Source organism: Tribolium castaneum, chromosome 8, assembly GCF_031307605.1.
Source record: "Tribolium castaneum strain GA2 chromosome 8, icTriCast1.1, whole genome shotgun sequence".
Taxonomy (NCBI): Eukaryota; Metazoa; Arthropoda; class Insecta; order Coleoptera; family Tenebrionidae; genus Tribolium; species Tribolium castaneum.
The window spans coordinates 11,725,865-11,753,190 of NC_087401.1; the positions used below are offsets into that span (position 1 = coordinate 11,725,865).

General features: G+C 37.9%; 6 protein-coding genes across 8 annotated transcripts in view; 1 reads left to right on the forward strand and 5 right to left on the reverse strand.

The window, feature by feature from the left end:
• Window positions 1-27,326, forward strand: part of Flo2 (Flotillin 2) — a 76,957-nt gene that overhangs the window by 43,916 nt on the left and 5,715 nt on the right. The gene's annotated exons all lie outside the window — the stretch shown is intronic.
• Window positions 2,658-5,659, reverse strand: LOC661158 (uncharacterized protein). Its single transcript, XM_967337.5, has 4 exons — window positions 5,490-5,659; window positions 4,557-5,032; window positions 4,250-4,510; window positions 2,658-4,201 (listed from the first exon to the last, which is right to left on the reverse strand). Exons 2-4 carry the CDS (start codon window positions 4,716-4,718, stop codon window positions 2,750-2,752), a joined length of 1,875 nt encoding a protein of 624 aa, XP_972430.2. The 5' UTR covers window positions 4,719-5,032; window positions 5,490-5,659; the 3' UTR covers window positions 2,658-2,749.
• Window positions 6,740-11,075, reverse strand: LOC661056 (glucose dehydrogenase [FAD, quinone]). Of its 2 annotated transcripts, none has more exons than XM_064358245.1 (3): window positions 11,057-11,075; window positions 8,459-8,849; window positions 6,740-8,407 (listed from the first exon to the last, which is right to left on the reverse strand). In XM_064358245.1, exons 2-3 carry the CDS (start codon window positions 8,803-8,805, stop codon window positions 6,808-6,810), a joined length of 1,947 nt encoding a protein of 648 aa, XP_064214315.1. In that variant the 5' UTR covers window positions 8,806-8,849; window positions 11,057-11,075; the 3' UTR covers window positions 6,740-6,807. The 2 variants fall into 2 exon arrangements, with proteins under 2 accessions (XP_064214315.1, XP_972338.1); XM_967245.4 differs by lacking the exon at window positions 11,057-11,075 and adding an exon at window positions 10,887-11,042.
• On the reverse strand, window positions 11,654-16,068 carry LOC660938 (glucose dehydrogenase [FAD, quinone]). Its single transcript, XM_967132.5, has 3 exons — window positions 15,889-16,068; window positions 13,269-13,555; window positions 11,654-13,219 (listed from the first exon to the last, which is right to left on the reverse strand). Exons 2-3 carry the CDS (start codon window positions 13,548-13,550, stop codon window positions 11,675-11,677), a joined length of 1,827 nt encoding a protein of 608 aa, XP_972225.1. The 5' UTR covers window positions 13,551-13,555; window positions 15,889-16,068; the 3' UTR covers window positions 11,654-11,674.
• LOC660884 (glucose dehydrogenase [FAD, quinone]) lies at window positions 16,202-20,383 on the reverse strand. The gene is made up of 3 exons (XM_967082.4): window positions 19,719-20,383; window positions 16,742-17,639; window positions 16,202-16,693 (listed from the first exon to the last, which is right to left on the reverse strand). The coding sequence occupies exons 1-3, from the start codon at window positions 20,342-20,344 to the stop codon at window positions 16,247-16,249; spliced, it is 1,971 nt and encodes a 656-aa protein (XP_972175.3). The 5' UTR covers window positions 20,345-20,383; the 3' UTR covers window positions 16,202-16,246.
• Window positions 20,427-24,889, reverse strand: LOC660830 (uncharacterized protein). 2 transcript variants are annotated; one of them, XM_008193748.3, is made up of 4 exons: window positions 22,496-22,731; window positions 22,232-22,435; window positions 22,012-22,182; window positions 20,427-21,964 (listed from the first exon to the last, which is right to left on the reverse strand). In XM_008193748.3, the coding sequence occupies exons 1-4, from the start codon at window positions 22,506-22,508 to the stop codon at window positions 20,460-20,462; spliced, it is 1,893 nt and encodes a 630-aa protein (XP_008191970.1). In that variant the 5' UTR covers window positions 22,509-22,731; the 3' UTR covers window positions 20,427-20,459. The 2 variants fall into 2 exon arrangements, with proteins under 2 accessions (XP_008191970.1, XP_972126.1); XM_967033.4 differs by lacking the exon at window positions 22,496-22,731 and adding an exon at window positions 24,510-24,889 and having other exon boundaries at window positions 20,428-21,964.

The following is a 27,326-nucleotide window of genomic DNA, read 5'->3' on the forward strand; positions in this document are numbered from 1 at the left end:
AATTTTTTTTCACTTGAATTATTTCGGAAGTGTGCGAGTTATGTAAGTGGAAGTACTTTCGCCACAACTGGGGGCTAGTTGTTCTCCTAATTATTCAAATTTATGGCAAAGTGCTCAAGAGGTGCCCAGTAATTTATGGTTTAAGTGGGTGAAGTTGTATCTAATTAAAACTGCTTGTAAAATATTTATTTTGCTGATAGTCTTTCATTTAAGTTTTTTTTATATAATATTAAGACTTTTTTCGGTATTACCATTTTTTTTACTTTTTCTCTCTACGATTTTAGTTTAAGTTTTTTTATAATATTAAGACTTTTTCAGTACTACAATTTTTTTTTAGTTTTTTTTTGTACGATTTTAGTTTTTAATTCTAGAAATATTGCTCACAACCTATAAATTTTATCATTATTAAGGAATTATTAAGGAAAAAAGAGAAATAATAAGTTTTGGTGGATTTGTGGCATATCCGGTTCCAAACTCATTTTTTTAAACAAATTTTTTTTTATTAATAAATACGAATTTTTTGTGAAAATAGTTTACTTTCCGTATAAAAAATATTTTTTTCTACTTTGGTTTTACAAAATGTTCATTGTGAAACTGAACTTCTTTTGTGCAAATTCTTTTACAGCGTCAAGTCGTTTATTGAAACAGCTCGAATAATTGACAAAATTAAGAGAAAATAGTTCGAATAGATTTTTATATGTTAAGCTAAACAAAAACAAACAACAAAAATAGAAAGTAGAAAAAATAGTATATTACACTCGTTTTATAAGACTTAATTGTGGCACTTATTTTATTGGAGCACTCCTTCGTCGTGCTCCAAAACCATTGGTGCCACAACTGAACGTCTTATAAAACTCGTATAATAATAATTTAATGTGTAAATTGGACACTATTGACAAATTTATCTTCAAAAAACCCACCTTTATTTTCTTTATGGTATTTATGCTACTTTTAGTACTTTTAATTAGGTATGGTAATAAGTGTTGGTTTTTCTTTTTTATGTGAAAAAATAGAGTCTGAAAGGAAGAGGAATATTTGTGTAGAAAAATTAAAGAAACTTGCTGTTGTGTTTTTATTTTACTAAAAATCGTTTTATTGAATGTATTAAATTTTCACTTTGGTAATGAAATTTCGTTTTTTTTTGCGTCCCAACAATGTTTCAAGTCCAGTGGCACCAAAATGGTACCGTTTCCATTTGAAAAAAGTAAAATCGATTCGTCTAGGTCGCCGTAACGGTCATGTGAAACCATTCAGGAGCAACTGAAAAGAATTCCTTCTGTTTACAATGCCACAGTTACCTAATACTTTCACTGCTATGTAATCAAGAAAGTTGATCGAGTACCAAGCCATAAATCGTATTCCTACGTGTTAAAGGCCACGAACACCAAGCTTCCCATTGTATTGTTAATTTCGACACTAAACCATCCTGAAATAATTTTTTTTCTCATCATGGTTTCAACACCATGGGCACCCATACCGATGGGAAACGGAACCGAAAGTAAGAGTGTTCTTCTTCCGGTGGTGGGCACGTGGTCTGTAGCACGTTCCTCAAGATTCAAGAGAAAGTCAGGGGGCTGGAGTTACGTAAGATGGGGGGTGAGTGGGGCCCTCCCGGAGAAAGTAGAGGAAGTTGGATGAGGAATCGACAGTGGCGCTGCTTTCACTGCATTGTTTGCTCGACTAGAAACACTTACTGCGATTTTATGACGGGGTTTTTTGCAAAAAGTAAATCAAATAAAAAAGTTCTAAGAATGCTACAATAAAGAGCGAAAAAAAAAGAATAGTATATTATTATACTATATATAATATATTATTATATAATATATTATTATATTATACGAGTTTTATAATTATAATTTTATTATTGTGGCACGAATGGTTTTGGAGCACGACGAAGGAGTGCCTTAATTAAGTCTTATAAAACGAGTGCCATATACCAATATGTACCAAAGTATTAGCTGTTTCAAAACTATAAAAACTCCAACGATGCATTTTTTCTCAAAATTAGCTGTTATAAATTATTCATGCACTTCGAAAAAATAATAGCTAACGTAATTTATACTTTCAATGAGAGGTCTAACCCTTGATAACTATTTTACATTTTATCATCATTATTTAAAAAAATAATTTGGTAAAATGCGACGTTGGTGTTTTTATAATTTTGAAATAGCCAATAAATTTTTTTTTATAGTTTCGGAACAGATTGTATATTGATTTTTTTATTGCATGGTCACAATAATAAATTGCTGTATTGATCAAGTTAAGGTTTCAATTTTTACACAATTTTCTTCCGTCTATTAATTAAATTAGTTTGTCATTTCAGTCACTTCACTTGATTAATTCGCTTCCAATGTCCTTGATTCAATTCTCGTTAACTCACTATCCTACATTTGGCTAATTGATCTCGAAAGCAACTCCCAACAAGCGTTCGCTCTCTAAATTATTAAAATTAAACCAAATGACCTTTCGAAAGAGTCGTAACACCATTATTGCAGCTGAAATTTTATTATCTTATATTACACAATGTTAACAGATTACCGAAATTGCAAGAGGTTTTAGCACAATTGATGCCAATTAGTGGAGAGGTTTCGAATTGCAAAACCTTACAGAATGGGTTTTTTAAGCAATTCCCAAATCTGTGAATAAAAAAATAACTGTTTAAAGTGTATAAAATTTTAATAAAAAAATAATTACAAAATACAGTACAAAATAAAATATTTACAAATTTTTGACTAGTAGTTTTTGACGATCAAACTCTGATACCCCAATCCTGCTTGATCATGTCCGACCCCTTTTCGCCGATCATGATCGTCGGGGCGTTTGTATTCCCGCTGACAATCGTGGGCATGATTGACGCATCGATCACTCGTAATCCCTTGATCCCATAAACCCTTAATCGGGGGTCGACCACAGCATCGGGGTCGCTGGCCGGCCCCATTTTGGCTGTCGAAGTGGGATGGTATATTGTGAAGGTGAAATGTCGCAGGGAACATTCCCAATATTCGTCTGAATCCCAGTCGTATTGGCGACACTTCGGGAACGGGATTTTATGGGGTCGGGAATTGAACCGTTGGAAGGATTGGGTGTTTGAGACGTTTAGGGCAATCCTGATCCCTTCAGTGAGAGTCAAAATGTCCTCTTTATGCGTGAAGTAATTGGGGTTAATGTCGGGGTAGATATTGGGGTCTTTGGACTTGAGACGCACCCAACCCGTGCTCCTGGGTCTGAGTAAAAGGGGTAGAATGGTCCAAGTCTCGGCGTTTTTAAGGGGTTTGTACACAGTGTTGTACACACTGTCTCGCAATCCTGTGATTTTTTTCACTTGTTCCCCATCGGAATTTATACTGGAGGGGGCGAAGTGGAATTGTATGTCGGGCCAGGACCCCGATTTTGGGGCATATTTCGTGTTGACGAACGCTAGCCCCTCCACACCTCCCAGTGAGGTCATCGGACCCCTTTCATTCACTATGTATTCCATTGCCACGGCAAAAGTCTGGTAGCGAGTTTTGGTGAATGTGATGGGGTCGTCGATCACGAACGTGAGACCCCCTAACCCGATGTGATCCTGGAGGTTATAACCGACTTTGAGGTCGGACATTACCGGGATTTTGAACGATTCCAAGTGGGATTTTTCCCCAACTCCTGACAACATGAGGATGTGTGGGGTACCGATAGCCCCCGCTGAAAGTATGACCTCGCGGCGCGCCCGCACGGTTTGGGGTCGGTTATTTCGCGTGAATTTGACCCCATATGCGGTTTTGGTTTTGGGGTCGATCATCACTTTGGTTACTTGGGAATACATGGCGATGTGGAGGTTTTGACGGGATTTGACTGGGCGTAGGAAGGCTTTGGAGGTACTACAGCGGGAACCACGTCGGATGGTACCTTGGGAGAGCATAAATCCGGTTTGTTTTTCGCCATTGAGGTCCCGGACTTCGTACCCCAACTCCCGGCCGGCTTGGAGGAACGCAATGGATAAAGGGGTCCTCCAGGGGGATTCTTGCACCGTGAGGTACCCTCCGGTGTTGTGGTACTTGGTGCGGGCCAGATATGGGTTCCTGTTATCCTCGGATTTGAGGAAGTAGGGGAGGACTTCGGGGTACGACCATCCTGTATTGCCCATAGCCGCCCATTGGTCATAATCATGGCGGTTTCCTCTGATGTAGATCATGGCGTTCAGAACACTAGATCCTCCAAGAACCTTAAAGTTTTTAATTAGAATCATGGGGGGGGATTATAAAAGGGGTACCTTCCCCCTTGGCCAGTTACACCGGTCTCCAATCATGGCCAAGCAATACGGGGAATCCCCGGGAGGGGACGTTTGATACATCCAATCAAATTGGCTCATTTGTGTGTAGCCACTCAAAGCCGGAATATCGGAAATTTCGTTCTCGTCTCCTCCCGCCTCCAAGAGGAGGACGGTCCAGTTGGCGATTTCGGACAGTCGGGAGGCCACAACCGCCCCCGCAGAGCCGCCCCCAACCACGATAAAGTCATACTCAGGTCTGACCTAAAACTGTGTTAGAAAATCGCCAAAAAACCGTTCCGGGACTTACATGCCGGACATTGACCGGATGCGCCTCCGGATCTATGGAGACATATCGCATGAAAGCAAGTCCGGCGGCAAAAATGGGCACTAATCCGATTATGGCCAACGGATTTCCGGTCAAACTTCCGGCAAAATGGGCCACTTGTCCTATGGTCGCAAGCATAGACATCTTGTCACATCCACATGCCCATGTTGACCTCCTGGTTCAAAATTTTCGGCGTGTAATTCCGGAAGTTGGTTTTCTTCGATTGGAATTTGAGTATTTCGCGACTTCCGCAAACGCAAGTCTTGATATGGAGGTTGTTTTTCAAATAGTCGTTCTGGGCGTGTTTCTCATTGGGGGTCGTGTTGTAGAAGTTTTCGCGAGTTTTCTTCTCGCGATTGTGGTACTCGGTGTGGTACTTTTCTTTGGTTTTGGCACTTTTGTGTTTCTTTGGAAATGGGTCAGGTTTTCCCATTTCCTTAGCTGGCGGACGGCGCAACCTAAAAATTACAGTCATTAGGTGAATTGCAACGATTGTGAAACTGTTATTAAAAATTGCAGAATAATTAGGACGGAATGAATAGTTTGGGACGAAGAATAAAAAAATGGTATTTTTCAAGTACCAAGAGCTTGGTTTTGAACCTTTCTCTTTGAGATTTATGCTAATTATGGCTTTATTACGAAATTAGGAGGCTGGCAATTACACTTGAAACAAATAAATTTATTAAGTTAATTAAACGACTCATAATTTAGGGAAACTCCGACCCGCGCATCTTTAAATCGCAAAGGCTTTCACTGTTTTATACAATTTTCAAGTCATTTTCAGCGAAGAATGTAATAATATTGCTTTCACTTCTTGATTTGCATCATTACAAATCTTCATTTTGTTCTTCTCTCCCAAGTGCCATTTCAAGTGTATCACAATTTTCAAAAAAAAAAAAAATGAAGAACCCTTACTTGATTTTCAAGAAATATCAAAATCGTCGCCATCTTGCCCCAAATTATCTAACTTAATTAATAAAAACGTAGTCACTGCACCCACTGCACACGAAACAATACAAGAAATTCGGAACGTGCACGAGAACGTATATCTCTGTTATGGATCCCAGCAATCGGCGAAATGTGCATGGGACATGGTCGGGTGAAATCGTGGTTCTTCGGCGGTACCATCGATAAAAATGAAAGCTCTGTTCTTATTTTTTACATGCTTTCTCGTTATCTAATTGTAATAGAAGCGACTCGAAGGAATTTGGCAGATTTCGATTACATAAGCCGGAAGTTGGGCGAAAGATCGGGCCGCTTGGAGAGCCTTGCGGGACGCTCGTTTTTCACAGATTTCGAGTACGATCCTGGAATTGTACGACCACAAATACCACGAAGGTCAATGTACAATGTTAAGAAACTGGTACTTCCTTTCTCGGGCAAAAGAGTGAAAGTACTGAAATCCATTACGGATTCGAGATTTTCTAACGTAACTTATTTCATTTGCATTGGATACTTTGTGGCGGGTTTTGGGAAAATTTCTACGCGGAAAAAGACTTGTGGCTAAATGTCGGGTTAAAGGTGTAAGAGTTGCATCACCGGAGGATAATTACGGAATTTGCCAACATCGCGTGTTGTTGTCCTTCCGGTTTGTCCCTTCCTGGGAAACTTAAAAAATGCGTGCGTTTCTGTTCCACTTTTGGCAATTTTTCGAAATGTTAGATACTCCATCATTTTTATGGTTCTTAATTAGGAAAGTACCGCATTTTTAGTTTGAGATGCAGTTTTGCCATTTGGAGGTATTTGCGGAATTAAGGTCAAGTCGGTGGTAATCCGGCGACTCGTATTTCAATCACGTCTGACACTAATCGGCCGTTTTTTCAAAAATTTGGATTTTTGTAATTGATAATTTCCTTGTGTTTACTTTATTTCTTCAATTAAGTGGTAGTTAGAAACTTGCGAAGCAGTCAATTAAAAAAGGACAAAAACGCCATACGCATGTAGAAATCGGCAATAAAATTTCAAAAAATTAATCCACACATGACACAGTTTTGTCATTGCTATTATTACACGAAGCCTAACTGTGTCAATTAATTAGCGACAATAGAAATAATTGGAGGTACTTGTAGTGAAATTCGGCTGTGCACATTTTTGAGCGTACTTGAATTTCACTTCGATTCAAATCTAAAAAAGGTTTGTCACTTTCAACTTTCAAAAAAACCCAATTTCCAAACAAACATTTATTAGAAAAATAGTATAATTTATTTAATAAACCTAGTGAGCAATGAAATGACTAAATACTCGTGATGTTGGGACACGTCGCCCCTAACCTCACGTTGTAAACCGCCCTTAAGTCCCTCCTCCTCCTCGTTGAGGGTTGCAGCCAATAGTACTTCACCAAATCGGCCCCCTTTTCCCCCACCATAATCGTGGGGGCGTTGAGGTTGCCATTGGTGATGGTCGGCATGATGGACGCGTCGATCACCCTCAACCCCGCGACCCCATACACCCTCAATTCGGGGTCAACGACGGCATAGGGGTCCTCCGCAGGCCCCATTTTGGCCGTGCATGAGTAGTGATAAATCGAGAGGGTGTATTGCCTAACCGCACAATCCCAGTACTCGTCGGTGAAAAGTGGGAGGTGCTTGCAATTGGGGAGGGGCTTGGAGTAGAAGCGCGTCCCGAATCGCTTCATCGATTCGGTTTGGGCGAATGCAACGGCGGCTTTCGCCCCCTCTCTCATCACCCAGACGTCGTGCAAGTCGGTGAGGTAGTTGGGTTGGAGGAGGGGGTAATCGAGGGGGTTCTTCGACCGGAGCTTGATCTCGCCGCGGCTTTTGGGGCGGAGCAACATAGGAAACACGGCAAAAGTGTCTTTGTAATTGATTTCGGAAAAGTACTCGTTGTAGAATTCGTCGGTAAGGCCGTGGGCGTGTTTAACTTGGGTACCGCCATCCGCGGGGGTGGAGGTACTCGTGATCATGAATTCGATGTCTGGCCAATCGTCGCTCTGATTCGTGTATTTGGTGGGGATGAAGCCTACGGCCTCCAATCCGATACTGGAGGTTAGAGGGCCGTCCTCTTTTATGGCGTAGCGGAGGGCGGTGTTTAGATTAACTAAGCGGTTTACAAGCAAACTAATTGGGGGGTCAATCAGGAAGGTTAAACCGCCGACTGCGATGTGGTCTTGGAGGTTTTGGCCGACTCCTGGTGAGTCATGGATGACTCGAATCCCCTTCTCCTGAAGGTGTTCGGCTGGGCCCACCCCACTTAACATTAATAATTGGGGCGAGTTGATGGCACCAGCCGATAAAATCACTTCCTTTCGTGCCAGAACGATTTGTTTTTTCCCATTTTTGATAAATTCGACGCCGTAAGCTCGTCGTGACTCTGGATCGATCAAAACTTTGGTCACGTGTGACCATAGGGAGATGTGGAGGTTTTTCCGGAGTCTGATGGGGCGGAGGAACGCCTTGGAGGTACTACATCTAGTACCACGTCTCATGGTGAATTGGAAAAAGGCGAAACCGGTTTGTTTTTCACCATTGACGTCCCGGATGTCGTACCCCATCTCCTGACCAGCTTGGAGGAACGCCACCCCCAAGGGAGTGGAGTATGGGCTGTCCTGAACCGTTTGGTACCCACCAGTGGAGTGGTACTTGTTCCGGGCCAAATATGGGTTTCTCTGGTCTTCGGATTTGAGGAAGTAGGGGAGGATTTCCTCGTAGGACCATCCTGGGTTGCCTTGATGGACCCAATGGTCGAAATCTCGCCGGTTACCACGGATGTAGAGCATGGTATTGAGGACACTTGACCCTCCCAGGACTTTACCACGAGTCCAAGACGATCTATTTTCTATCATTGCTTTACAAGCTTCAGTTTGTGGCTCAGTCCTAACAAAAAAGTACTAGTGATTTGGTTTTCAATAACTTGGTGGTACTTACTTGTAGCCCCAGTCGAGTTTACTTTTATGTAAATAGAGACTGAGTACCGGTACATCGGAAATTTCCGTTTCGTGTCCTCCAGCTTCCAGGAGGAGGACCTTCCAGCTGGGGATTTCCGTTAATCGGTTGGCAATAACTGATCCGGCAGAGCCGCCCCCGACCACGACGAAATCATACTCTTTATCTACAACTTTTCGATCAACTGGCCTATTTTCGGGATCGAATTGGTCATAATGGAAGTAAGCTAAAGCAGCGAGGAGGAATGGCAATATGGCGATTTTTCCGGCACCGATGATTCCGACGCCGGCTTTGATCGATGCCAAAACAGTGGGTAAGATGATGGCCATTATTGGTGCGACGCAGGGGACAGCTTCAGGGCCATTGCTTTAATCTGGAATTGAAAATGCGGCAATTGGTGTTACGTTCACTTCGATTGTTGGTAATTTGGGATTTTTCGGCCTGAAAAGTGGTTGCTGCACCTGTTTGCATTTTTCGTTGAGGAGGAGAAAGTAAACCGAATTTTGCGTATTATATAAGCTTGTTCGACCAGAACGCGTTTATGGACTTTGTTACAATACATTTGAGATGGGTGCCGAATTCGTGGGGACTGTTTTAACATTTCCAGTGATGTCATGGCCCTGTCATTTCTCCCAAATCTCTAAAATTTCGTTGCGTAAGGATGAAAGTGAGGTGAGTGCGTGCGTTCGTACGCATACGTTCACAAAAAGAGGAGAAAAGTTGGTGACTTTTAAAAATTGATTCTTTAATCTGCAGCAATTTGACATTATTATGCCGCCAAGTGGAACGTATTTTCGTAATGAGACGAGCGTTATGTGTATTTTAAAATTATTATATAAGGGTTTTGTGTGTTATGTAAAAGATTGCTGACTTAATTAAATAAAATTTGGCACCTTGATCAGTCTATCGACAGACCGGACGCTTTTTCCTTATGTATATTCAATTTCAACGCTTTTATGAGCACGATTATTAAATTTCAGACGTGCTTTTACTGAAGAGAAACGAATTTATGAATGACAACTACGTGAATTGCTTGCTTCCTTCACGCATTCAGTGCTCGACTAATCGTAAAAATATTACTGGAAAATGAAAATTGTGAGACACGAGGATTGAAATTGATCAACTCTTATATGCAGAATTTTAATTACACAAATGTGAAAGATGTGAAAGTTTGTTACGAAATAAATTTTTGGATGTTTGTCTGCTTTACTCAACGAGGACAGACGGGTTTGGCTCTGAAATTGCATTTCACATTTTAGTTAGATGAAATAATTTTTATACAAAACAATACAAGCATAAAAAATGCTGCACTTAATTTTTTGGCGCATTATTTTTTTAATGTCTGGACGTTTTTTCTTTTGAGTTGATTTATTATCAACTTTGAAAAAGTGAGATAATTAAGATAATTATACAGTGTGTTCAAAAATGGTTGTCCATCAAGTCGTCTATGAAATTTAAATTCAGTGTGCCGCTTTGTTTAAATGATTATTGTAGTTTCAGTACTGTCATCTCTGTCAAATCATTAAATAAACTTTTTATTCATTTTTTTGCATTTTTAGGCAAAATTGTTGCAAAAGTACGGTTTCTTTTGATTTGTGTTTTATATTTCCGTGATTTTTTTGTTGTGTATTTTTTTGTTTTTAGATTCGAAGCCTTTTTACATTATTTTGACGGATCTGTCACTTTGACGGCATTTACAATTAAACTAAGCGGCACATTACGTTCAAATTTCATAGGTGACTTGATGAACGACCATTTTTGAACACATTGTACTTGTTGCTGCGCAAAAAAAATAGAAAAATATATATGTAAAAATAAATAACACTTTTGTCTTATTTATTCGTTATTACCACATATTACTTTTGAAACAAGTAAGTTTTTTATTTATCAGGTATTTTAGAACTTGAAAAAAGTTTTGTTAGTTAAAATTTTTTCAAAATACTTCACGTGGTAGCGTGAAAAAAAAAAGAAAAAAAACGATCACAGTTTTTTTAAGGGTAAGTTTATTACACATGCTTAAATAAATTTTAAAATTGTAGTTTTTCGAATAAATACACAAATAAAATTATTGATTTTGTAATTTTTTGTTTGTGTTGTTTTTTTTTTAATAAAACATTCAGTATATTAATTGAGAGATTGCAATTTTAGACTTGAACATAAATTATCACTGATCATTTCCTTCCGGTCAATCGGCGCTAATTTCAGGAAGTTTGCTGTTAATTTACATTTTTCAGAAGTGATTACCGGGTAAGCGTAGTTTTTCCGAAAATCGTATTTTGCTTCCTCGTGTAACGAAAGAAAAATTTCCACAATAGCGTTACGAAATTTGGAAAGCCTCCGTTCAATATAATAGTAAAATAATGTAATAATATTAACAAACACGCTCGTCACACTTTGTCAAGTTCCTCACCATTCATTCCAAAGCGTCTTAAAAATTTTCGTGTAAATCCATTTGTGGCGAAAAAATTGGCACGTGTGTAAATAGATCGTCTTAAGTCACTACTATAAGGTCTCGAGCACTACTGAATCGCCAACATTGACCAGTGAAAGTTCAGATAATGTTTCTTGACACTCGCTTACATTTACTCGAAGAATTCAGAAGTTCAGCGATGTATAAGTAAAACCCTCTCGAGTGGGGATCTGGCAAAAAGCGCAATTTTTCACCCGGTAATTGTATGGTAATTTAGCTAATGGTCGTGTCATCCTAATGGCCACCTTAGATAACGAAAATTTCTAAACAAATTTTCCTAGTGACCGAGTTATTTACTGTCAATGTCATTAAGCCAAAATTTTCGTCAGAATGGGTTGGCCGAAAGTACCACCAAACAACGGGGAAAATTCCGCAGAGCCGGCGCGAAAAAGCCGCGCCAGGAGCGTACCCAAAACGCTGATCGCCGACTTGAAGGACAAAGTGGTGACTTGCAGAAACCCCTTCTTGAATTTTCTGATGGAGTTTAAGAAAATCACCCCTTCGATCAAAATGAGCGGCGCAGTTCTGGCCAAAATCGGGGGCCAGATTTGGAGGGACATGTCCGACAAGCAGAAAAGCCAGTTCCAGATTGTGGAGGCGCGGAGGCGCCGCAACAAAGGGGGGAAGAGGAGGAGGCGCAAGGGGAGGAAACACAACATGCCCCTGAGGAGATGAAGTGTGTTAAATTTTTTTGTCAATAAACACGATTTTGGGTTTTGAAAATTTTATTACAACTCGTCATGTTTTACCCCCCAGTCTTCCAAAATCATGGCCCCTCCTTTCAACCCGATCATCAAACAGGGGGCGTTCGTGTTCCCGCTGATGATCAGGGGCATGATTGAGGCGTCAATCACCCTCAAGCCCTCAATCCCGTGCACTCTTAACCTGGGGTCGACCACGGAGGTGGGGTCGGCCCTGGGCCCCATTTTGCACGTGCCCACGGGGTGGTAGAGCGTGGTGGTGAGCCACCGGATGGCACACCTCCAATAGTCATCGGATTTGTACTCGAATTTTTGACATTCTTTCAAATTGTAATCAATCAATTTGGGCTTAAACTTGGCAAAAGGATCGCTTTCGATTTGTTTCAACCCGAATTTGATGCCTTCAAGTAGGGTTTCCACGTCCAAGGGATCGTCCAAATAATTGGCAAAAATCAGAGGTTTGTCGTTGGGGTTTTTGGACTTCAGTAAAATGTTCCCACGTGATTTTGGGTTGAGGAGAGTTGGGGCTATTTTGAACATTGGGGATTTTTGATTGGCTTGTAGTTCGATTGAGGCAACTTCGGGGCCCAATCCTGTCACTCGTAGGATTTCGGGGAGGAGGTAGTTGTCCCCTTTGATGTACAAAATGTGGTGGAATTGCAAATTGGGGTAATTGGAGTCGTTTCGCGAATTCACAAAACCAAGCAAGTTGGTGATCCCGATCTGACCCACAGCCCCCTCATTGTACATGAAGTATTTATAAATCTCATCGATTACGTTGGTTTGGACTTGCGAGACTTTATCGTCAACTGCGACAAGTAATCCGAGGTAGAAAATGTGGTCTTGTAAATTTTCGCCGACTTGGAGGTCCATGACTGGGTCAATTCCCACGTCTTGGAGGTGTTTTTTCGGCCCTATGCCACTCAACATCAAAAGTTGGGGGCTGTTTATGGCCCCAGCTGACAAAATCACCTCTTTACGAGCCTTGAGTGCGATTTGTCGCCCCCCAATGTTGACCAAAACACCTTCTGTTTTTTTTTCTTTGAGCAAAATTTTTTCCACTGTGGCACCCATGGCCACGACTAGATTTTCCCGGTCTTTGGCTCGTCCCAGGAAAATTTTGCCCGCATTTGCCCTTATGCCCTTATCCACAGTTTGGAGGGCTTCAAAGTACCCGAAATTACCCTCTTGGGGTATGGTGGGGTAACCTAGGACCCGTGCCGAGTCTTTGAGGGCTTCGCCCACGGGTTCATTCGATTGGTAGACATTCAATGGGACAAAACCACCTCGACCGTACCCATCAAACCCATCAACATCTTCCAGCTTTTTGTAGTACTCCATGACCGAATCATAGTCCCACCCTTCGTTCCCTAGTTCCGCCCAAGTGTCATAATCCCGCCTATTTCCCCGAATGTACAGATTGGCGTTGATTGCACTGCTGCCCCCCAGACATTTCCCCCTCGGCCAGCGACATTTCTTCTCAATGAACCCTTGACAGGATTTTTGATTGGGTTCGGTCGCATATTGCCAATCGCTTTCCGTGCCTTGAAGGCTGAATAGCAGGCTGGGTATCTGGGTTAGAAATCAAGTTAGTCGCTTGATTTGCTTTTATTTTACTTACTTCACTATCGGGTGGCGGAAGATTTCCGGATTCGAGGACTAGGACTTTCCAGTTCCGGTTTAGGGACAGTTGGTTGGCTACAACCGATCCGGAACTCCCAGCACCCACGATTATGAAATCAAACTCGTCGTTGTCAGACAGGGTGGAGGCGCGGTTTTGGGGGTAGTTGGAGGGTGAACTGATGCGGCATTTGGACGCCAGGAGGCTGTTAATAAGGGTGAGGAAAAGGTGGGCTGACACGCCCGACGTTGAGGAGGGGCAAGGGTCGATGGCATGGTCCATTGTCTCTGGAAATGATTTTACAACTTGTGAATAAAAAATCGTGTTTGGGGAGAGTTAGTGAAACTGGTGGTAATTAAATTGTTGACTTGTCAAGAGACTATTACGGTAATACGCAGTTTTTATCTATTTTGAGCAATAACCACACCAATTACTTAAGTTGGAAAAACATTTGATTGGCGGCCTTCGGACGAGAAATATTGTTGTTACAAGCGATAATGCGATTTTTTGTTTTACGTCTCTATTGTACAGGTTGCTGCATTTTTGATTTCCAAATAGGAGATCTCCGAAATTAAGAGGTTTAGAGAAAAACTAGTGCCACATTCCGTTTTTTAAAAAAAAAAATATTTTGGTTAAAATCGCATCCCGCTATCGTTTTTTGTTTTCGACTTATAAACAAGAGTTGACATTTTAACAAAATTTTTAAAAAATTTATATCTTCCTTATTATAAAAGTTACACATATTTGAAATACAGACATTAGTTTCTTACTTTTTTACAGAGAATTTAATAATGTGATCAGCGATTTTTTTTAACCTTTCGTTTAGCTGTAATAACATAAACTTTTATTTTTTTAAACAGGAATCATAGTTGGCTATGACATTTTCGAAAAGTTTATTTTTATATGAACTGAAAACAATATAAATACAGTTTGATATTTTTATATACTTTTGATAAAAAATATATTTAAAATATTTTACAGTAGTTGGCCATGGAAAAGGTATTTCACATAAAAGGTGTGAATAATCTAGAAATTTTGTGAAGGGTTATTAAAGTAAAAAATGTGAAATTATAAAAATAAGCTATGATAAAGTTATTTTCAATTGAACAAATATACGATCGTAGCAGATTGTAATTGCATAAAAAATGTGTAGAAAATTGAAAATGATGTGTCGCTACCATTTGATGACACTTTTTTATGATTTAGTGAAGTCCAATGGAGGTGATGTTGATAATGTTATGTATTTTTTTACCGCAGATGGAATTTGATTTTGGTGTTTGGATTGACATTTTTTTGTAAAATAAAATTTTATTGACAAGCAATCATACAATTAATAAGATTTTTTTTCCGACATTTCATATTTAATTAGAAAATAGAATGACAATGTAAGCTTGCCATTTCAAATCTAAAAACAAATGATTTTTATTAATCGCAAAAATTTGATGTTTTAATAATTTATTATGCTGTTTTTAATTTATTCTTGTTAAAAAAATCATTAAATTATAAATAAATTAAATTATAAAAATCCAAAAATTTTTCATGGCCTACTGAAAAGAAAAAGCGGAATGTTATGTTTTCTCCTAATTATTTAAAAATAATGTATTACACTAATAGACATATACAATCAGAAAAAAATAAACTTTTCGAAAATGTCATAGCCAACTATGATTCCTATTTAAAAAAATTAAACTTTATGTCATTACAGCTAAATAAATGGTTAAAAAATCGCTGATAACATTATTAAATTCTCTGTAAAAAAGGGTCTTATAATTCTTTATTTCAAATGTGTATTTCTTATAATAAGGAAGATAATTTTTTTTTTAAATTTCGCTAAAATGTAAAATTTTGTTTCTAAGGAAGATACAATTTTTTTAAAATTTCCCTAAAATGTAAAATTTTGTTTATAATTCGAAAACAAAAAACTATCGTCTTCAGGATGGGATTTTGACCAAAATTATTTTTTCAAAAAACGGATCCGAGAATGTGTCACTGGTTTTTGATTTAATTTTAATTTTTTCCGAATTGTTGCAAAATTGAGTGAGTGAAGTGTTTTAATGTGGCAATAAATTCATTAAAACCAATTATACAACATGTAATATGTAACGTGAAGAAATGCAAAATATGTATTATTTATACGACACCCTTTACCCACATTTCAAAAATTACTCGATTAAGCATTTCGAAAAAAACATTTATTAAACGGTGATTTCTACAATTAAAATAATTTCTGTTCCAAATTGCTGTGCAAAGTCAAGGTAAATAAATCAAATAATCAAGTAAAAATGTAACATAAAATATTACATAAATTACAATAAAATAATTTTGTCTGAATACTTTTCTGTATCAAATAGCAATTTATTTTGTTGCGAAACCGCTAATATGTTTTATCAATTTTCTAATTCATTCAACAATTAGTGGCGATCAAGTTTCTCTCTTGTAAATTTCTTCGATAGTATTGTATCTGCAATTATGACACACTTATTTACAATTCAAATCTACGTCATTAAACAACAATTTAATGTGGTATCGTAAACTAGCGTTTTGACATTTCTTCTTCGTTACAAAAACTCAGCGTGATAATTATACGATTTCCAAGTTTTGCAATTGTCAAGTTATTTACCTGCTTGAAATACGTAAATTTCAAAGAAGATTCGATGGTTTACATCACCAACATCACAGATACGTTTAAGACTTCTTACAACAAACCAGTTTTATTAAACCGTAAAATCGCTTCAGTAACGGTACGTCTGAACCATCAGCTGGTTGGAAGAATGCAAGACTGGAGTAAAAATACGGTTTCGGACCGAATCAGAATTAATGCAAAATCATTGCCATTAACAAACAAATGTGCCTTATCATGAAACGTCGCTATTAAACTAAGCGCTAATGTAAGGATGACTTGTCTAACAAGTATAGTAAAGTAAACACGACAATAAAACAAAACTGGCGTTTTATTATTGTAATTAAATCGCACTCTTCTACCAATAATCTAAGTCTTGGACTTTGGGTGTCTTCCCAAACCCTACAACAGGTTCCTCCTCTTGGTCCTGTTCCTCAAAAACGGCCCAGTCCTCCTTGATCATATCAGCCGCCTTTTCCGCTATCATAATAATGGGGGCGTTGGTGTTTCCGCTCACAATGTGCGGCATAATTGACCCATCAACCACCCGTAAATTTTTGACACCGTAAACGCGCAGTCTGGGGTCAACCACGGCCATGGTATCGTTGGGTGGACCCATCTTGGCCGTTCCCACGGGATGGTATATGGTCAAAGTGTAGTGACTGGCTTGGCAAGCCCAGTACTCATCCGAGAGGAATGGCAAATGGTGGCAACCGGGGATTTTGAAATGGTTGAAGGTGGTTTTGTACTGGGACATGGTTGGGGTTTTTGTTGATAAGTCATAGGCGATTTTGGCACCTTCAATCTACCATAAAGAAAGTTACAATGGTTCAAATTTGTTGGTACTACCTACCAAGACTTGCATGTCCTGGGGGTCGTCAAAATAATTGGGGTAGATGACCACGTGACTATTGATATTGGCGTCTTTGAGGAACAGGCGGCCACGACTTTTCGGCCTTAGTAATAAAATAATGACATTGAACGCGTCCTTGTAGAGTACTTCTTCGTAAACAGCAGAATAGAATTCATCAGTGAGACCTGCAGCTTTTTTCCCGAAAAGTCCCCCATCGGTATTATCAGCGTAAGCTGTGACAAAATACTGAATATCTGGCCAATCATCATCCTGATCCTCGTATTTCGTTTTAACAAAACCAATCAGCTCACACTCGGGTAACCAATAAACCGGTCCTTGCCTCCTTTGCGCGAAATCATTGATAGTTTCGGGAGAAAAAACCTTCGGGAGGATAAACCCGCAAGTCTTGTTCTGGTACTCTTCTGATGGTTCGAAAAGGAACGTAACCCCGCCCATGGCCACGTGGTCTTGGAGGTTTGAACCAACTCCAGGTGAGTCAACGAGTGGCTCAACCCCGACCTCCTCCAAATGGGCTTGGGGTCCGACCCCTGAGAGCATTAACAACTGGGGGGATTGGAGGGCACCGGCACTTAAAATCGTCTCACGGTCTGAATAGATGGTACGTCGGGCCCCAAATTTGTTGAAAGTGACTCCACGTGCTTGCTTTGTTACTTCATCGATGATGATTTTCTCCACGAGGGAGTGGAGGCTGACGTGGAGGTTGGGGCGTTTGGAGACGGGGCGCAGGAAGCCTTTGGCGGTACTGCAGCGGAGACCGTCTTTGAGGGTACCGTGGGCGAGGGTGAAGCCGGTCTGGTACTCGCCGTTTATGTCGCGGATTTCGTAACCGAACTCTTGGGCGGCTTGGAGGAACCAGTCGGCGATGGGGGAGTGGTACCTGGGGAGGATAATCAACAGATTTTCAATTTTTGAAACTCGGATGAACTTTATAGTACTATTTTCTAAATTCTGTTACCATGTTATTGCTCTAATACTGTAAAAATTCTATTACATTTTTTAGTAAAATTCTTTGTTGGTGCCAAAAATTTTGCTGTAAACTTACAGTACCAGTGACAAGTCGTGAATTTTTGCGATGTTTTATCAAATTGACAAGAAATTGTATTAAAAATGTGATCAGTGGATAAAACTAGAAGCTAAGAATCACACATACAATTTTTTCTCTAGCTTTTGAAGAAAACGAAAAAAGAGGATAAGATCGATTTTGGAAACAAATCAACTGGTAAAATACATATCTAATGGTAATCTGTAAAGGTCATCTGTAGCAATGAACAACACTTAAAAATCGCCAGGAACGCGAAATTTGTTTAAATAAAAGATTTATCACTGTTTAATCTTCATTTTGTTACATTATTTCGTGAAAATAAAAAAGATTTTTAAATTTTTATTGTTTTTTTGTTTTTCAATAATTATTTTCTTCAAAAATAAGGATATTTTTTGCCCTGATCTGCACTAGGGCTGGGAATTTTTACCAATATATTGATATATCGTTGATCGATATTATTAATAAATATCGATAATTATTGGTATACCGATAAATATCGGTGACTATCGATATACCAATTGCCGATAAGTAGATAAGCTGTGCCGATTCAGATTCGCTTCGTCTGCGCATGCGCCATTTCCGGGATTCCCCGGTGCAAAACGTGGGAATTCCCTGTTGTGGAAGCTATTTTTGGATTATGATGTCATGGCTTGCCGTTGTATGCGTATTATTTTGGGGAATCCCATATTGAAAATTATGTGAATCCCCGATGTTAGTGCTATTTTTATATCATGATGTCACGGTTATTTTTGGATCATGACGTCATGATGGGAATACTCTGGGATTCCCACGACTTGCACAGGGGATTCCTTGAAATGGCGCATGCGCAGACGAAGTGAATCTGAATCGGCACAGCTTATCTACTCCGATAAATATCGATAATTATCAATATTTATCGATATTCCGAGGATTTTTTGAATAATATCGTTTTAGTTTAATTAGGTGCTAAATTCATAAATGAATTATGCAATTTTTTTGTAAAAACCGACCAAATACGTCGATTGTTGTGTTTAATTTAATACCTTTTCTTTTAATAGAAAAATTGTGTTGGAGTAGTTATCCGTTTTTGAACTAAAACGTAAAAAATTATATAATATCCTTAAAAAAATATCGTACAAGATTTAATTTTTTGTATAATTGTTGAATAGAAAAATGTAATAAAAACCAAAAACAGTTGAAGATTACCAACCCAAAAAATTGTGGATGACAAATGACGTCACTAATAAAATTTGTATGTGTAAAAATGGCAATCTATTAAAAAAAAAATCAACAGTTTGGAGCATTTTTTGCAAAAATATTAACTACATAACTATAAGTTCAACACTTTATGATCTTTCTATATAATTTAGATATATTTTTAATAAAAAAAAACAAATATTTTACCATTTCAACTTTTTTAAATTGAACAGTAACATTCATTAGGTACTATCATTTATCTATAAATACCCACATTTTTATCGATATATCGATATTTTGCTAATTTTCGATAAGTATTCTGATATATTCATAATATATTATTATTTATTACATAAATATATATGTAATATATAATATAATTATTATTATATTATTATGTTATATATTATTATATCGATAATTTTAATGTATTGATTATCGATATTTAAATCTTAATATCGCCCATTCCTAATTTGCACTATTCTTTTACTATTTTTACTATTTTATTTTTTTAATTTTTACTATTCTTCGCTTTTTTCACATTTTAGTAGAATTTTTTGCAACACCAGCCTCTAAATAATAGTTTTAGCAAAACTCCTTGCCATTTTTGAATAAAGTATTATTTTGAATCAAGTAGGGAACCCTGATACCTTTTTTAAACAGAGGTCCTAGATTTTTTTTTTTAATGTAAGGACTTAAATTAATTAAATTGACTGACGTGGCGCTCAGTTAACTTACCTGAACAGTTCCACCGAAAGGTACCCACCAGTACCATGATAATAATCATCCTGGTACCCCTCAATTTTCATATCTTCCGATTTTTTAAAGTATGGTAGTACCTCATCGTACCCCCAACCAATATTCCCCTCCATTTCCCACCGGTCATAATCCCGTTTATTCCCCCGGACGTACAACATAGCATTAAGGACACTACTCCCTCCTAGTACCTTCCCCCTCGGCCAGTTACACTGCCCCCTTGTCATGGCCTGGCAGTACTTCTCCCCCGGCTGTGTCTTAAACTGCCAATCAAACGGCGACAATTGAAGCGTTGGGAACAATAACGGAAGATCAGTTAGTGAAATTTCATCAGGCCCAGCCTCCAAAAGTAGTACTTTCCATTCGGGATTTTCACTCAAACGATTCGCAAGAACCGCACCGGCACTACCGCCACCCACTATGATAAAATCGTACGATGGGAGAATCTGGTACATGGGTACGTCATGGACGCGGTGTTCCCGGTCCAGGATATCGGGGCGATGGGTCATGGTGGAGGAATGGAGGTAGAGGAGGAAACCCAAGCCCGGCCCAAGGGTTAGGGCCATCCGGGTGATGGAGAAAAGGTTCATTTGGGCGTGCGACGCCATCTTCGATCGAACTGAACTCTAGACTAAAAGTGCCGCGTTTGCGGAAATATTAAACCGTCAGCCAGGAAAATGAAACTACTTGTGGTACTTTTATAATTTATTATTATAGATAGTATCACACAAATCGGCCGTAACGGGCCGTTTTTATCCAGAATTCTTTGATTAAATCCGACCCTTTTTCCCCGATCATTATGGCAGGGGCGTTCGTGTTGCCACTCACTAGGTTTGGCATTATTGAAGCATCGATCACCCTTAGGCCCTTGATGCCGTAAACGCGCAATTGTGGGTCCACGACGGCCTCCTGGTCCCAATAAGGGCCCATTTTGCACGTTCCGACCGGATGGTAAATTGTGACAGTGTAGAGGCGGATCATACACTCGTAAAACTCATCCGAGTAGTCTTTGAAACCGGCACAGTCCGGGAATTTGTGGAGGGTACTTTTGTAGTACTTGAACGCCGGGGTTTGGCTCAAGGCCACGCTTAGTTTCGCTCCTTCAATCAAAGTTTTCATATCGAAATCATCTTTGAAGTAGTTGGGGTAGATTAAAGGGTAGTCCAGTGGGTTTTTGCTCCGCAATTTAATGAAACCGCGTGATTTGGGCCTTAGCAGCATTGGGATAACACTCCAGGCGTCCTTATCGGCAATGGGCCCAAAAACCCGCTCATAGAACGCGTCAGTGAGCCCATGGGCTTTCCTAAGCTGGGTACCACCATCAGAATGCGTCGAACCCGAGATGAAATGTAGCTCAATATCGGGGAAATCGTCCGAAGCGTTGACATATTTCGTGTTAACGAACGCCAACCCCTCCACCCCACCCATGATGGTCAAGGGGCCGCCCCCGAAAATCGCGTACTGCATTAGCGAACTAACCGAATACAGCCGATTGAGGAGGATCGAGTGTGGCCGATTGATCAGAAACGTCAATCCCCCTAACCCCACATGGTCCTGTAGGTTGTGCCCAACCTTTAAATCCTGCACAAGTGGGATTTTGAGCCGTTCCAGATCCTCCTTAGGCCCGATCCCTGACAACATGAGCAGTTGGGGCGAATTGACCGCGCCTGCCGAAAGTACCACCTCTTTGGTGGCCCGAATCCGGTACAACTTCTTATCCCTCACGAACTCGACCCCGAAGGCCACTTTACTGGTGGGGTCGACCATGACCTTGGTCACGTGGGCGTGCATGGCCACGTGGAGGTTCTTCCGGAGGCGTACCGGACGCAGGAATGCTTTTCCGGTCGAGCAGCGCGACCCCCTCCGGGTGGTACCTTGCGCCATCATGAACCCGGATTGGTGCTCGCCGTTGATGTCCCGGTTGGCGTAGCCCAGTTGGCGGCCGCCTTCCACGAACGCCGCCACCAGGGGGGTGTGGTAGGGGGCTTCGGACACCGTCAAGTAGCCCCCAGTGGCGTGGTACGGGGTGCGGGACAAGTAGGGATTTTGGTTGTCTTCCGATTTTTTGAAGTAGTAGAGGGCGTCCTGGCTGCCCCAGCCCGGGTTACCCAGGGATTCCCAAATGTCGTAGTCTTTTTTATTGCCGCGGAGGTACAACATGTAGTTGAGGACGGAGGAGCCCCCGATGACTTTGCCCCGGGGCCAGTTACAACGGCCGTTTTTCATGGCTAAAATTTTTCGTTAAATGTGGATTTTTTGAGTAGGTTTTTTTTACCGAGACAGGCTTGGCCTTGGGGCTCGCTTTTGTACTTCCAGTCGATTTGCGATAGCTGGAGGTAGGCGGCCATGAGCGGGACGTCCGAAATTTCCATCTCGTCGCCTCCTGCTTCCAGCAGGAGCACATTCCATTGTTCTATCTCACTAAGTCGGTTTGCCACAACCGCCCCTTGATTTTTTTTTGTGAAAATTTAATCACTTGTGTTGGGAATAATTACCTGCTGATCCCGCCCCAACCACTATAAAGTCGTACCGTTCCAATAATTCGTCAGTCGAAACATCGATAGGTCTTGACTCGGGGTCAAGCAGGTCGTACTGGAAATAGGCGATAGCTGCTGCTAAAGCTGGGATAAAAACGGCTAAATTGGAAGCTGCCGTGGCTCCCAGGCCCAATAAAGGGGCCGTAATGGTGCTCATAATTCCTGAAAAAATCACACACACACAATAAAATTATTAAATAAAACTGGGATATGAGGTGGTACCGATAAGTGTCATTTTTGTCGGTGGCGCGTCTACTGATTGAAAAGTCCGAAAATGAAAATACGAAATAGTGAACGAGAAAGTAACTTACTCAATAAATTCGTTTGTTGAATTTAAATGTCTAGGGCGGTACGTCATCAAATTGTTTCAATGAGGGAAGGGAGAGTTTTGTCACAATGGACATTTTTATGTAATTTGGAGTATACGTGCTGTGCTTTCACTTTCCCGAAGTTGCGAGCGGAAATTTTTGGAAATCGTTAGGTTTTGTGAGTAGTTTTTATTTTTGTCATTATTGTTCTTTCAAAAAATAGCCAAAACTAATAAACTTTACAAAATAATTAGTGGAATTAGCAAACATTTTCGTAATTTTTACAAGAATTTTGTCAATTGTGCGAAATAATAATTAATAATACGGCTAGAGGTTTTTTTTTCTCTGAATAAATTAAGTTGCCATTTTATTAACAAATATACAGGTGTTCCGTCTAAAGCCCACATTAGAAATGTTGAAAGTTCTAATAAAGATATTTTCACTGCATTTTTTAATTAACTGTGTTATTTTAAGGCCGTTTTTATCGGCTTTCTTATACCTAAGTATAACCGTTTTCGAGGTATTTAACATTTTTTGAAAATTTTTGGATTTGCACCTGTCACTTAAAAAATCGGTAACTCTCTTAGTTTTAAAGATTTCGAAATCATATTTCGAGAATTAACAGAGAAAGCCTATATCTGTTCTCCAGAGTGTTTAAATTGGAAAAGAAGTTAATAAACCCAAAAATTTCAAGGTTAAATCTGGATAACTTCAAATACCCATAACTTATTTTTTTTTAATTGGATGTCCCAATTTTTATTTTACTAGACGGAGGAGAATTTTTTTCTGCATCGATCTGTATTAATTTTCAAGTTATGTAAGTTTTTTTGACATTGTAAAAAATTTTTTATTTACCACAGTTATTTTTGCAAACTTTCCCATCAAAACATTTCTGATTAAACAGACGGTAAACTCTGTTTAAAACTGTATTGTTCGTTCTGTGGAAACAAAATAAATTCATTGAATGTTGGTTTAAAAAACTTTAATTTCTCACATTTTCTCTCTCGTTTCCATGGCAACCTATGAGAAAAAGCCTATAGTTAATGCATTTCTCAATCACAACAAAAAGTTATTATTACTTGAAAACTATTAAACCTAAGTATAGGGAATGCTAATACAGGTCGATACAGAATTAAATTTTCTACGATTTTATGAAATAAAACTTGTGGCATTTCATTTAAAAAAATGAGTTATGAGTGCTTAAGGTTCTGAAAACTTAACTTTAAACATTTGGGGTGTGTTGTTCTTTTTTAGAAATTTGAAAACACCAAAGGAAAGATCTAAGCTTGCTCTTTCAAATAAGATAAGAAGTATTTTAAAATTTTAAAAAATGGCGGAGTTATCGATTTTTGAACTGGAAGGTGCAAATTCAAAAAAAAAATTAAAAACTCTAAATATTTCGTAAACGGTTAAATATACGTATAGGGAAAGCTTATAAAAACTACTTAAAAATAATGTTAGTAATCCAAAAACGCAAAAAAAAATATACCTTTCCATTAAAAATAAGGAAAAAAAGTGTTATTTTAACAAATGATATTATTAATTTAATTTTTTCATTTGTTAACGTTCTCAAAAAAGTTTTTAAATTAACAAAGTTATTATTCACAAAAAAAATTACTGTGAATGTTAAAAAATTATTAATTTCTTTCATATTGTTAACATTTTTTTTTAATAGTCGATTGTTCTGTTAAAACGTTTTTTTATTATTCTTTTTTCTTAATTCTTCTCTTCTCTCAATAAGTTTATTGGAACTTTGTAAACAGAAGAATTAAATGAATTGTTCTGACTTAAACTGTTATCCTATTCTATCATGAATTCCGCGCATTATTTTTTCTAAATTCTGGTCGGCCTTCTAGTGCCCTTTTCAATACAATGCGTTTTCATTGTCAATAATTCACTCGAACCGCTTTCAACTCGCAAATACTTACCACTCCTTTATAAATTCCCTTTTTTTCTCTTTTCACTCCACTGAAAATTCTTCAACCACCCATGATACAAATGCACGCACTTGTCTGTACCATCATCTCACAGTGCTTCCCTTGAACTTGTACCATCGAACTAATCAGTCCTAATTTTCCTCTCATGTCTTCGTGTGACTGAATTTCACGTTAACGGAATTTCTTCCAATCGCTCAAGTGTTTAGTCATCGTTGGGCAAATGGTGTGTTGAAATCGACTCGATTTGGTCACTTTTGTACCATCTATATGGTAAGTGTAACGGGAATATGATGTAGCGCAATGTGGATCGCGGTGAATTTCTTCGCGTCGGTTGTATGCTTGATGGGTTGATGGTAAGAGATGGGCGATGGTGATTTGGAGGAACGATGGGCCGATTTCCATGGGTGTATACGTGAGGCGGCGAACGTAGCGCGAGAAGGGGTTCGGAGTTGATGGGTTTTTTGGGTAATTCGCGATTTCTAGAGGTTTCGATTTCGGTTTCTCTTCGCGAACGTAGAAAATCAAGCACTTTATAGTGAATTTTAACACAAATTTGCGAAAAGAAAATCGAAAAAAATCAATTTTGATGTGTTTTTTTTTAATCGAACAAAACTAATTCTGGGTTTGTATTTTTTATATTTCAAGTGTACCTTAGGTATTCCTAGACAGTTTGGATCGTTTTATTAAATATATGCAAAATATCATACAAATAAGTTCCACATTTACAGTTTTCGAATTATTTTCTTCGATTTGGGTTATTTTTGTCAAAGGAATGTTTTTTTTAAGAGCATAATTTATGCAAAAACTAGAAAAAAAATTAGTTGATATTCATAAAAATTAGTAAGTATTTACGTATAATTATAAATTTTCAATCTATGTCAACGAAATTTTTTATATTTCTGAAGAAATTTTATAAAATAATTGATCATTTGATTGAATTGCGTTACACAGAAATCTAACAGTATTTTTCAGCCAATTAGGCGATTTTTTGGTCTATTTTTGTGTAAATATTGCAAAAAGTTGCGTTTTCGGAAAAAAAACTTTCAAAAATCTTCAACGCCGCGAAATAATGCCGCTTTCAAACAGTTTTGTGATTTTTCACACTTCCGCAAAAACTTTAACTTTTAATTTTAAAAAAGTCAAAAAAAACACAATTCTTGATCCAGTTCTATGATTTTTTAAGTAATTTTTGGCGAAATTTCGCTTAATTCTAAATAATTGAATTTTGAATGAAAAACATAATTTATAATAATTAATATTAATAATAATTTAATAATATAAATAAATATATAAATTATTATAGTAATATTATAATATATAAAATTAAAAATTTAATAATAATAATAATAATTTATTGATTTTTAAGGCCATTTCAACGAAATTCTGCAAAAAAATTTGCGATTTTATCTCAATAAAAGGCCGAAACTATAAAAATTACTTTATTTTTGAATGATTTTAAAAATTTCCGGTTAATTATTTATAAAATTTTATTAAACATCTGCGTTTTTTCTAATGAAAATGGGCTAAAATATACCAAAAAACCAAAAGAATTTAGTTTTCGATCCAATTTAATGATTTTTTTGGTTGATTTTTGAGAAATTTTGCGAAATAATTGCGTCTCTATAAAAAAAAATTCGGTGGGAAATTATGTAAATTTTAAATATTTATTTTTAGTGTGGAAATTAACTTAGCTTTGCCTCCACAAAAAAATTTCACGTCTAGAATAGAAAAAATTCACTATTCTTATTTTGTTGCACAAAACACTATTGACCTCTAGGCTTATTTTCAACGAAATTCCTCAAAATAGACGCATTTCTAATGAAAACAAAGGTTAAAAAAGGAAAAAAATATTGAAATTTTTAACTCATGTTTAGTAACTTTTCGTTCCGTTTTGACAAAATCTCGCTTAAGCGGTTAAAAGAAGCGAAAATAACACCATTTTTGACATAATTATGCTATTTTTCGGTAAAATTTCGACAGAATTTCGACCAAGAAAAAAAACGAAATTGTGCAAAAAATTGCGATTTTATCTAGATAAAAGGTCGAAAATATAAAAATTGCATCATTTTTGAATAATTTTAAAAAATTTTGGTTTATTGTTTTTAAAATCTTACTAAATAACTGCGTAATTTAATGAAAATGGGCTAAAATATCCCAAAAATCAAAACAATTTACTTTTTGAACTAATTCAGTGATTTTTGAAAAATTTTGCGAAATAATTTCAACTTTATAAAACAAAGTAAGCCGCTTGAAATATAACATTTTATAAAATTCGGTAGGAGATTTTGTAAGTTTTAAATATTTATTTGAGTGGGAAAATTAACTTAGTTTTGCTTTCACAAAAATTTTCACGTCTAGAAAGGAAAAAAATTCACTATTCCTATTTTGTTGCACAAAAATCTATTGACCTCTGGGCTTATTTTCAATGAAGTTCCTCAAAATAGACGCATTTCTAATGAAACAAAGCGTTTAAAAATGGAAAAAATATTGAAATTTTTAACTCATGTTTAGTAACTTTTTGTTCCGTTTTGACAAAGTCTGACTTAAGTCGTAAAAACAAGGAAAAATAACACTATTTTCGACATAATTATGCTATTTTTGGCAAAATTTTGGTTAAGAAAAAAAACGGCGAGTTTTTTCAAAATAAAAAATATTAAAATTTTTAATTCATGTTTAATAGTTAATCTTTCCGTTTTCACAAAATCTCCCTTAAGCCTTTAAAAGAAGCAAAATTTCGACAAAACTTTGATCAAGAAAAAAAACGGCGTTTTGAAGTGTTTTTGTGTCAATAAAAAATATTGAAATTTT

Excerpts from the sequence above, each read along its gene's own strand:
- LOC661158 (XM_967337.5), bottom strand. The coding sequence starts at position 4,718 with ATGTCTATGCTTGCGACCATAGGACAAGTGGCCCATTTTGCCGGAAGT. Across the intron at positions 4,511-4,556 it reads ATCCGGTCAATGTCCGGCAT|GTCAGACCTGAGTATGACTT; the intron begins GTAAGTCCCGGA and ends ACACAGTTTTAG. Across the intron at positions 4,202-4,249 it reads GTAACTGGCCAAGGGGGAAG|GTTCTTGGAGGATCTAGTGT; the intron begins GTACCCCTTTTA and ends AAAAACTTTAAG.
- LOC661056 (XM_064358245.1), bottom strand. The coding sequence starts at position 8,805 with ATGGCCATCATCTTACCCACTGTTTTGGCATCGATCAAAGCCGGCGTC. Across the intron at positions 8,408-8,458 it reads AAACTCGACTGGGGCTACAA|GACTGAGCCACAAACTGAAG; the intron begins GTAAGTACCACC and ends CTTTTTTGTTAG.
- LOC660938 (XM_967132.5), bottom strand. The coding sequence starts at position 13,550 with ATGGACCATGCCATCGACCCTTGCCCCTCCTCAACGTCGGGCGTGTCA. Across the intron at positions 13,220-13,268 it reads TTCCGCCACCCGATAGTGAA|ATACCCAGCCTGCTATTCAG; the intron begins GTAAGTAAAATA and ends TTTCTAACCCAG.
- LOC660884 (XM_967082.4), bottom strand. The coding sequence starts at position 20,344 with ATGGCGTCGCACGCCCAAATGAACCTTTTCTCCATCACCCGGATGGCC. Across the intron at positions 17,640-19,718 it reads CTTTCGGTGGAACTGTTCAG|GTACCACTCCCCCATCGCCG; the intron begins GTAAGTTAACTG and ends TATCCTCCCCAG. Across the intron at positions 16,694-16,741 it reads CCCAGGACATGCAAGTCTTG|ATTGAAGGTGCCAAAATCGC; the intron begins GTAGGTAGTACC and ends TCTTTATGGTAG.
- LOC660830 (XM_008193748.3), bottom strand. Across the intron at positions 22,183-22,231 it reads GGTTGGGGCGGGATCAGCAG|GGGCGGTTGTGGCAAACCGA; the intron begins GTAATTATTCCC and ends AAAAAAATCAAG. Across the intron at positions 21,965-22,011 it reads CCAAGGCCAAGCCTGTCTCG|CCATGAAAAACGGCCGTTGT; the intron begins GTAAAAAAAACC and ends GAAAAATTTTAG.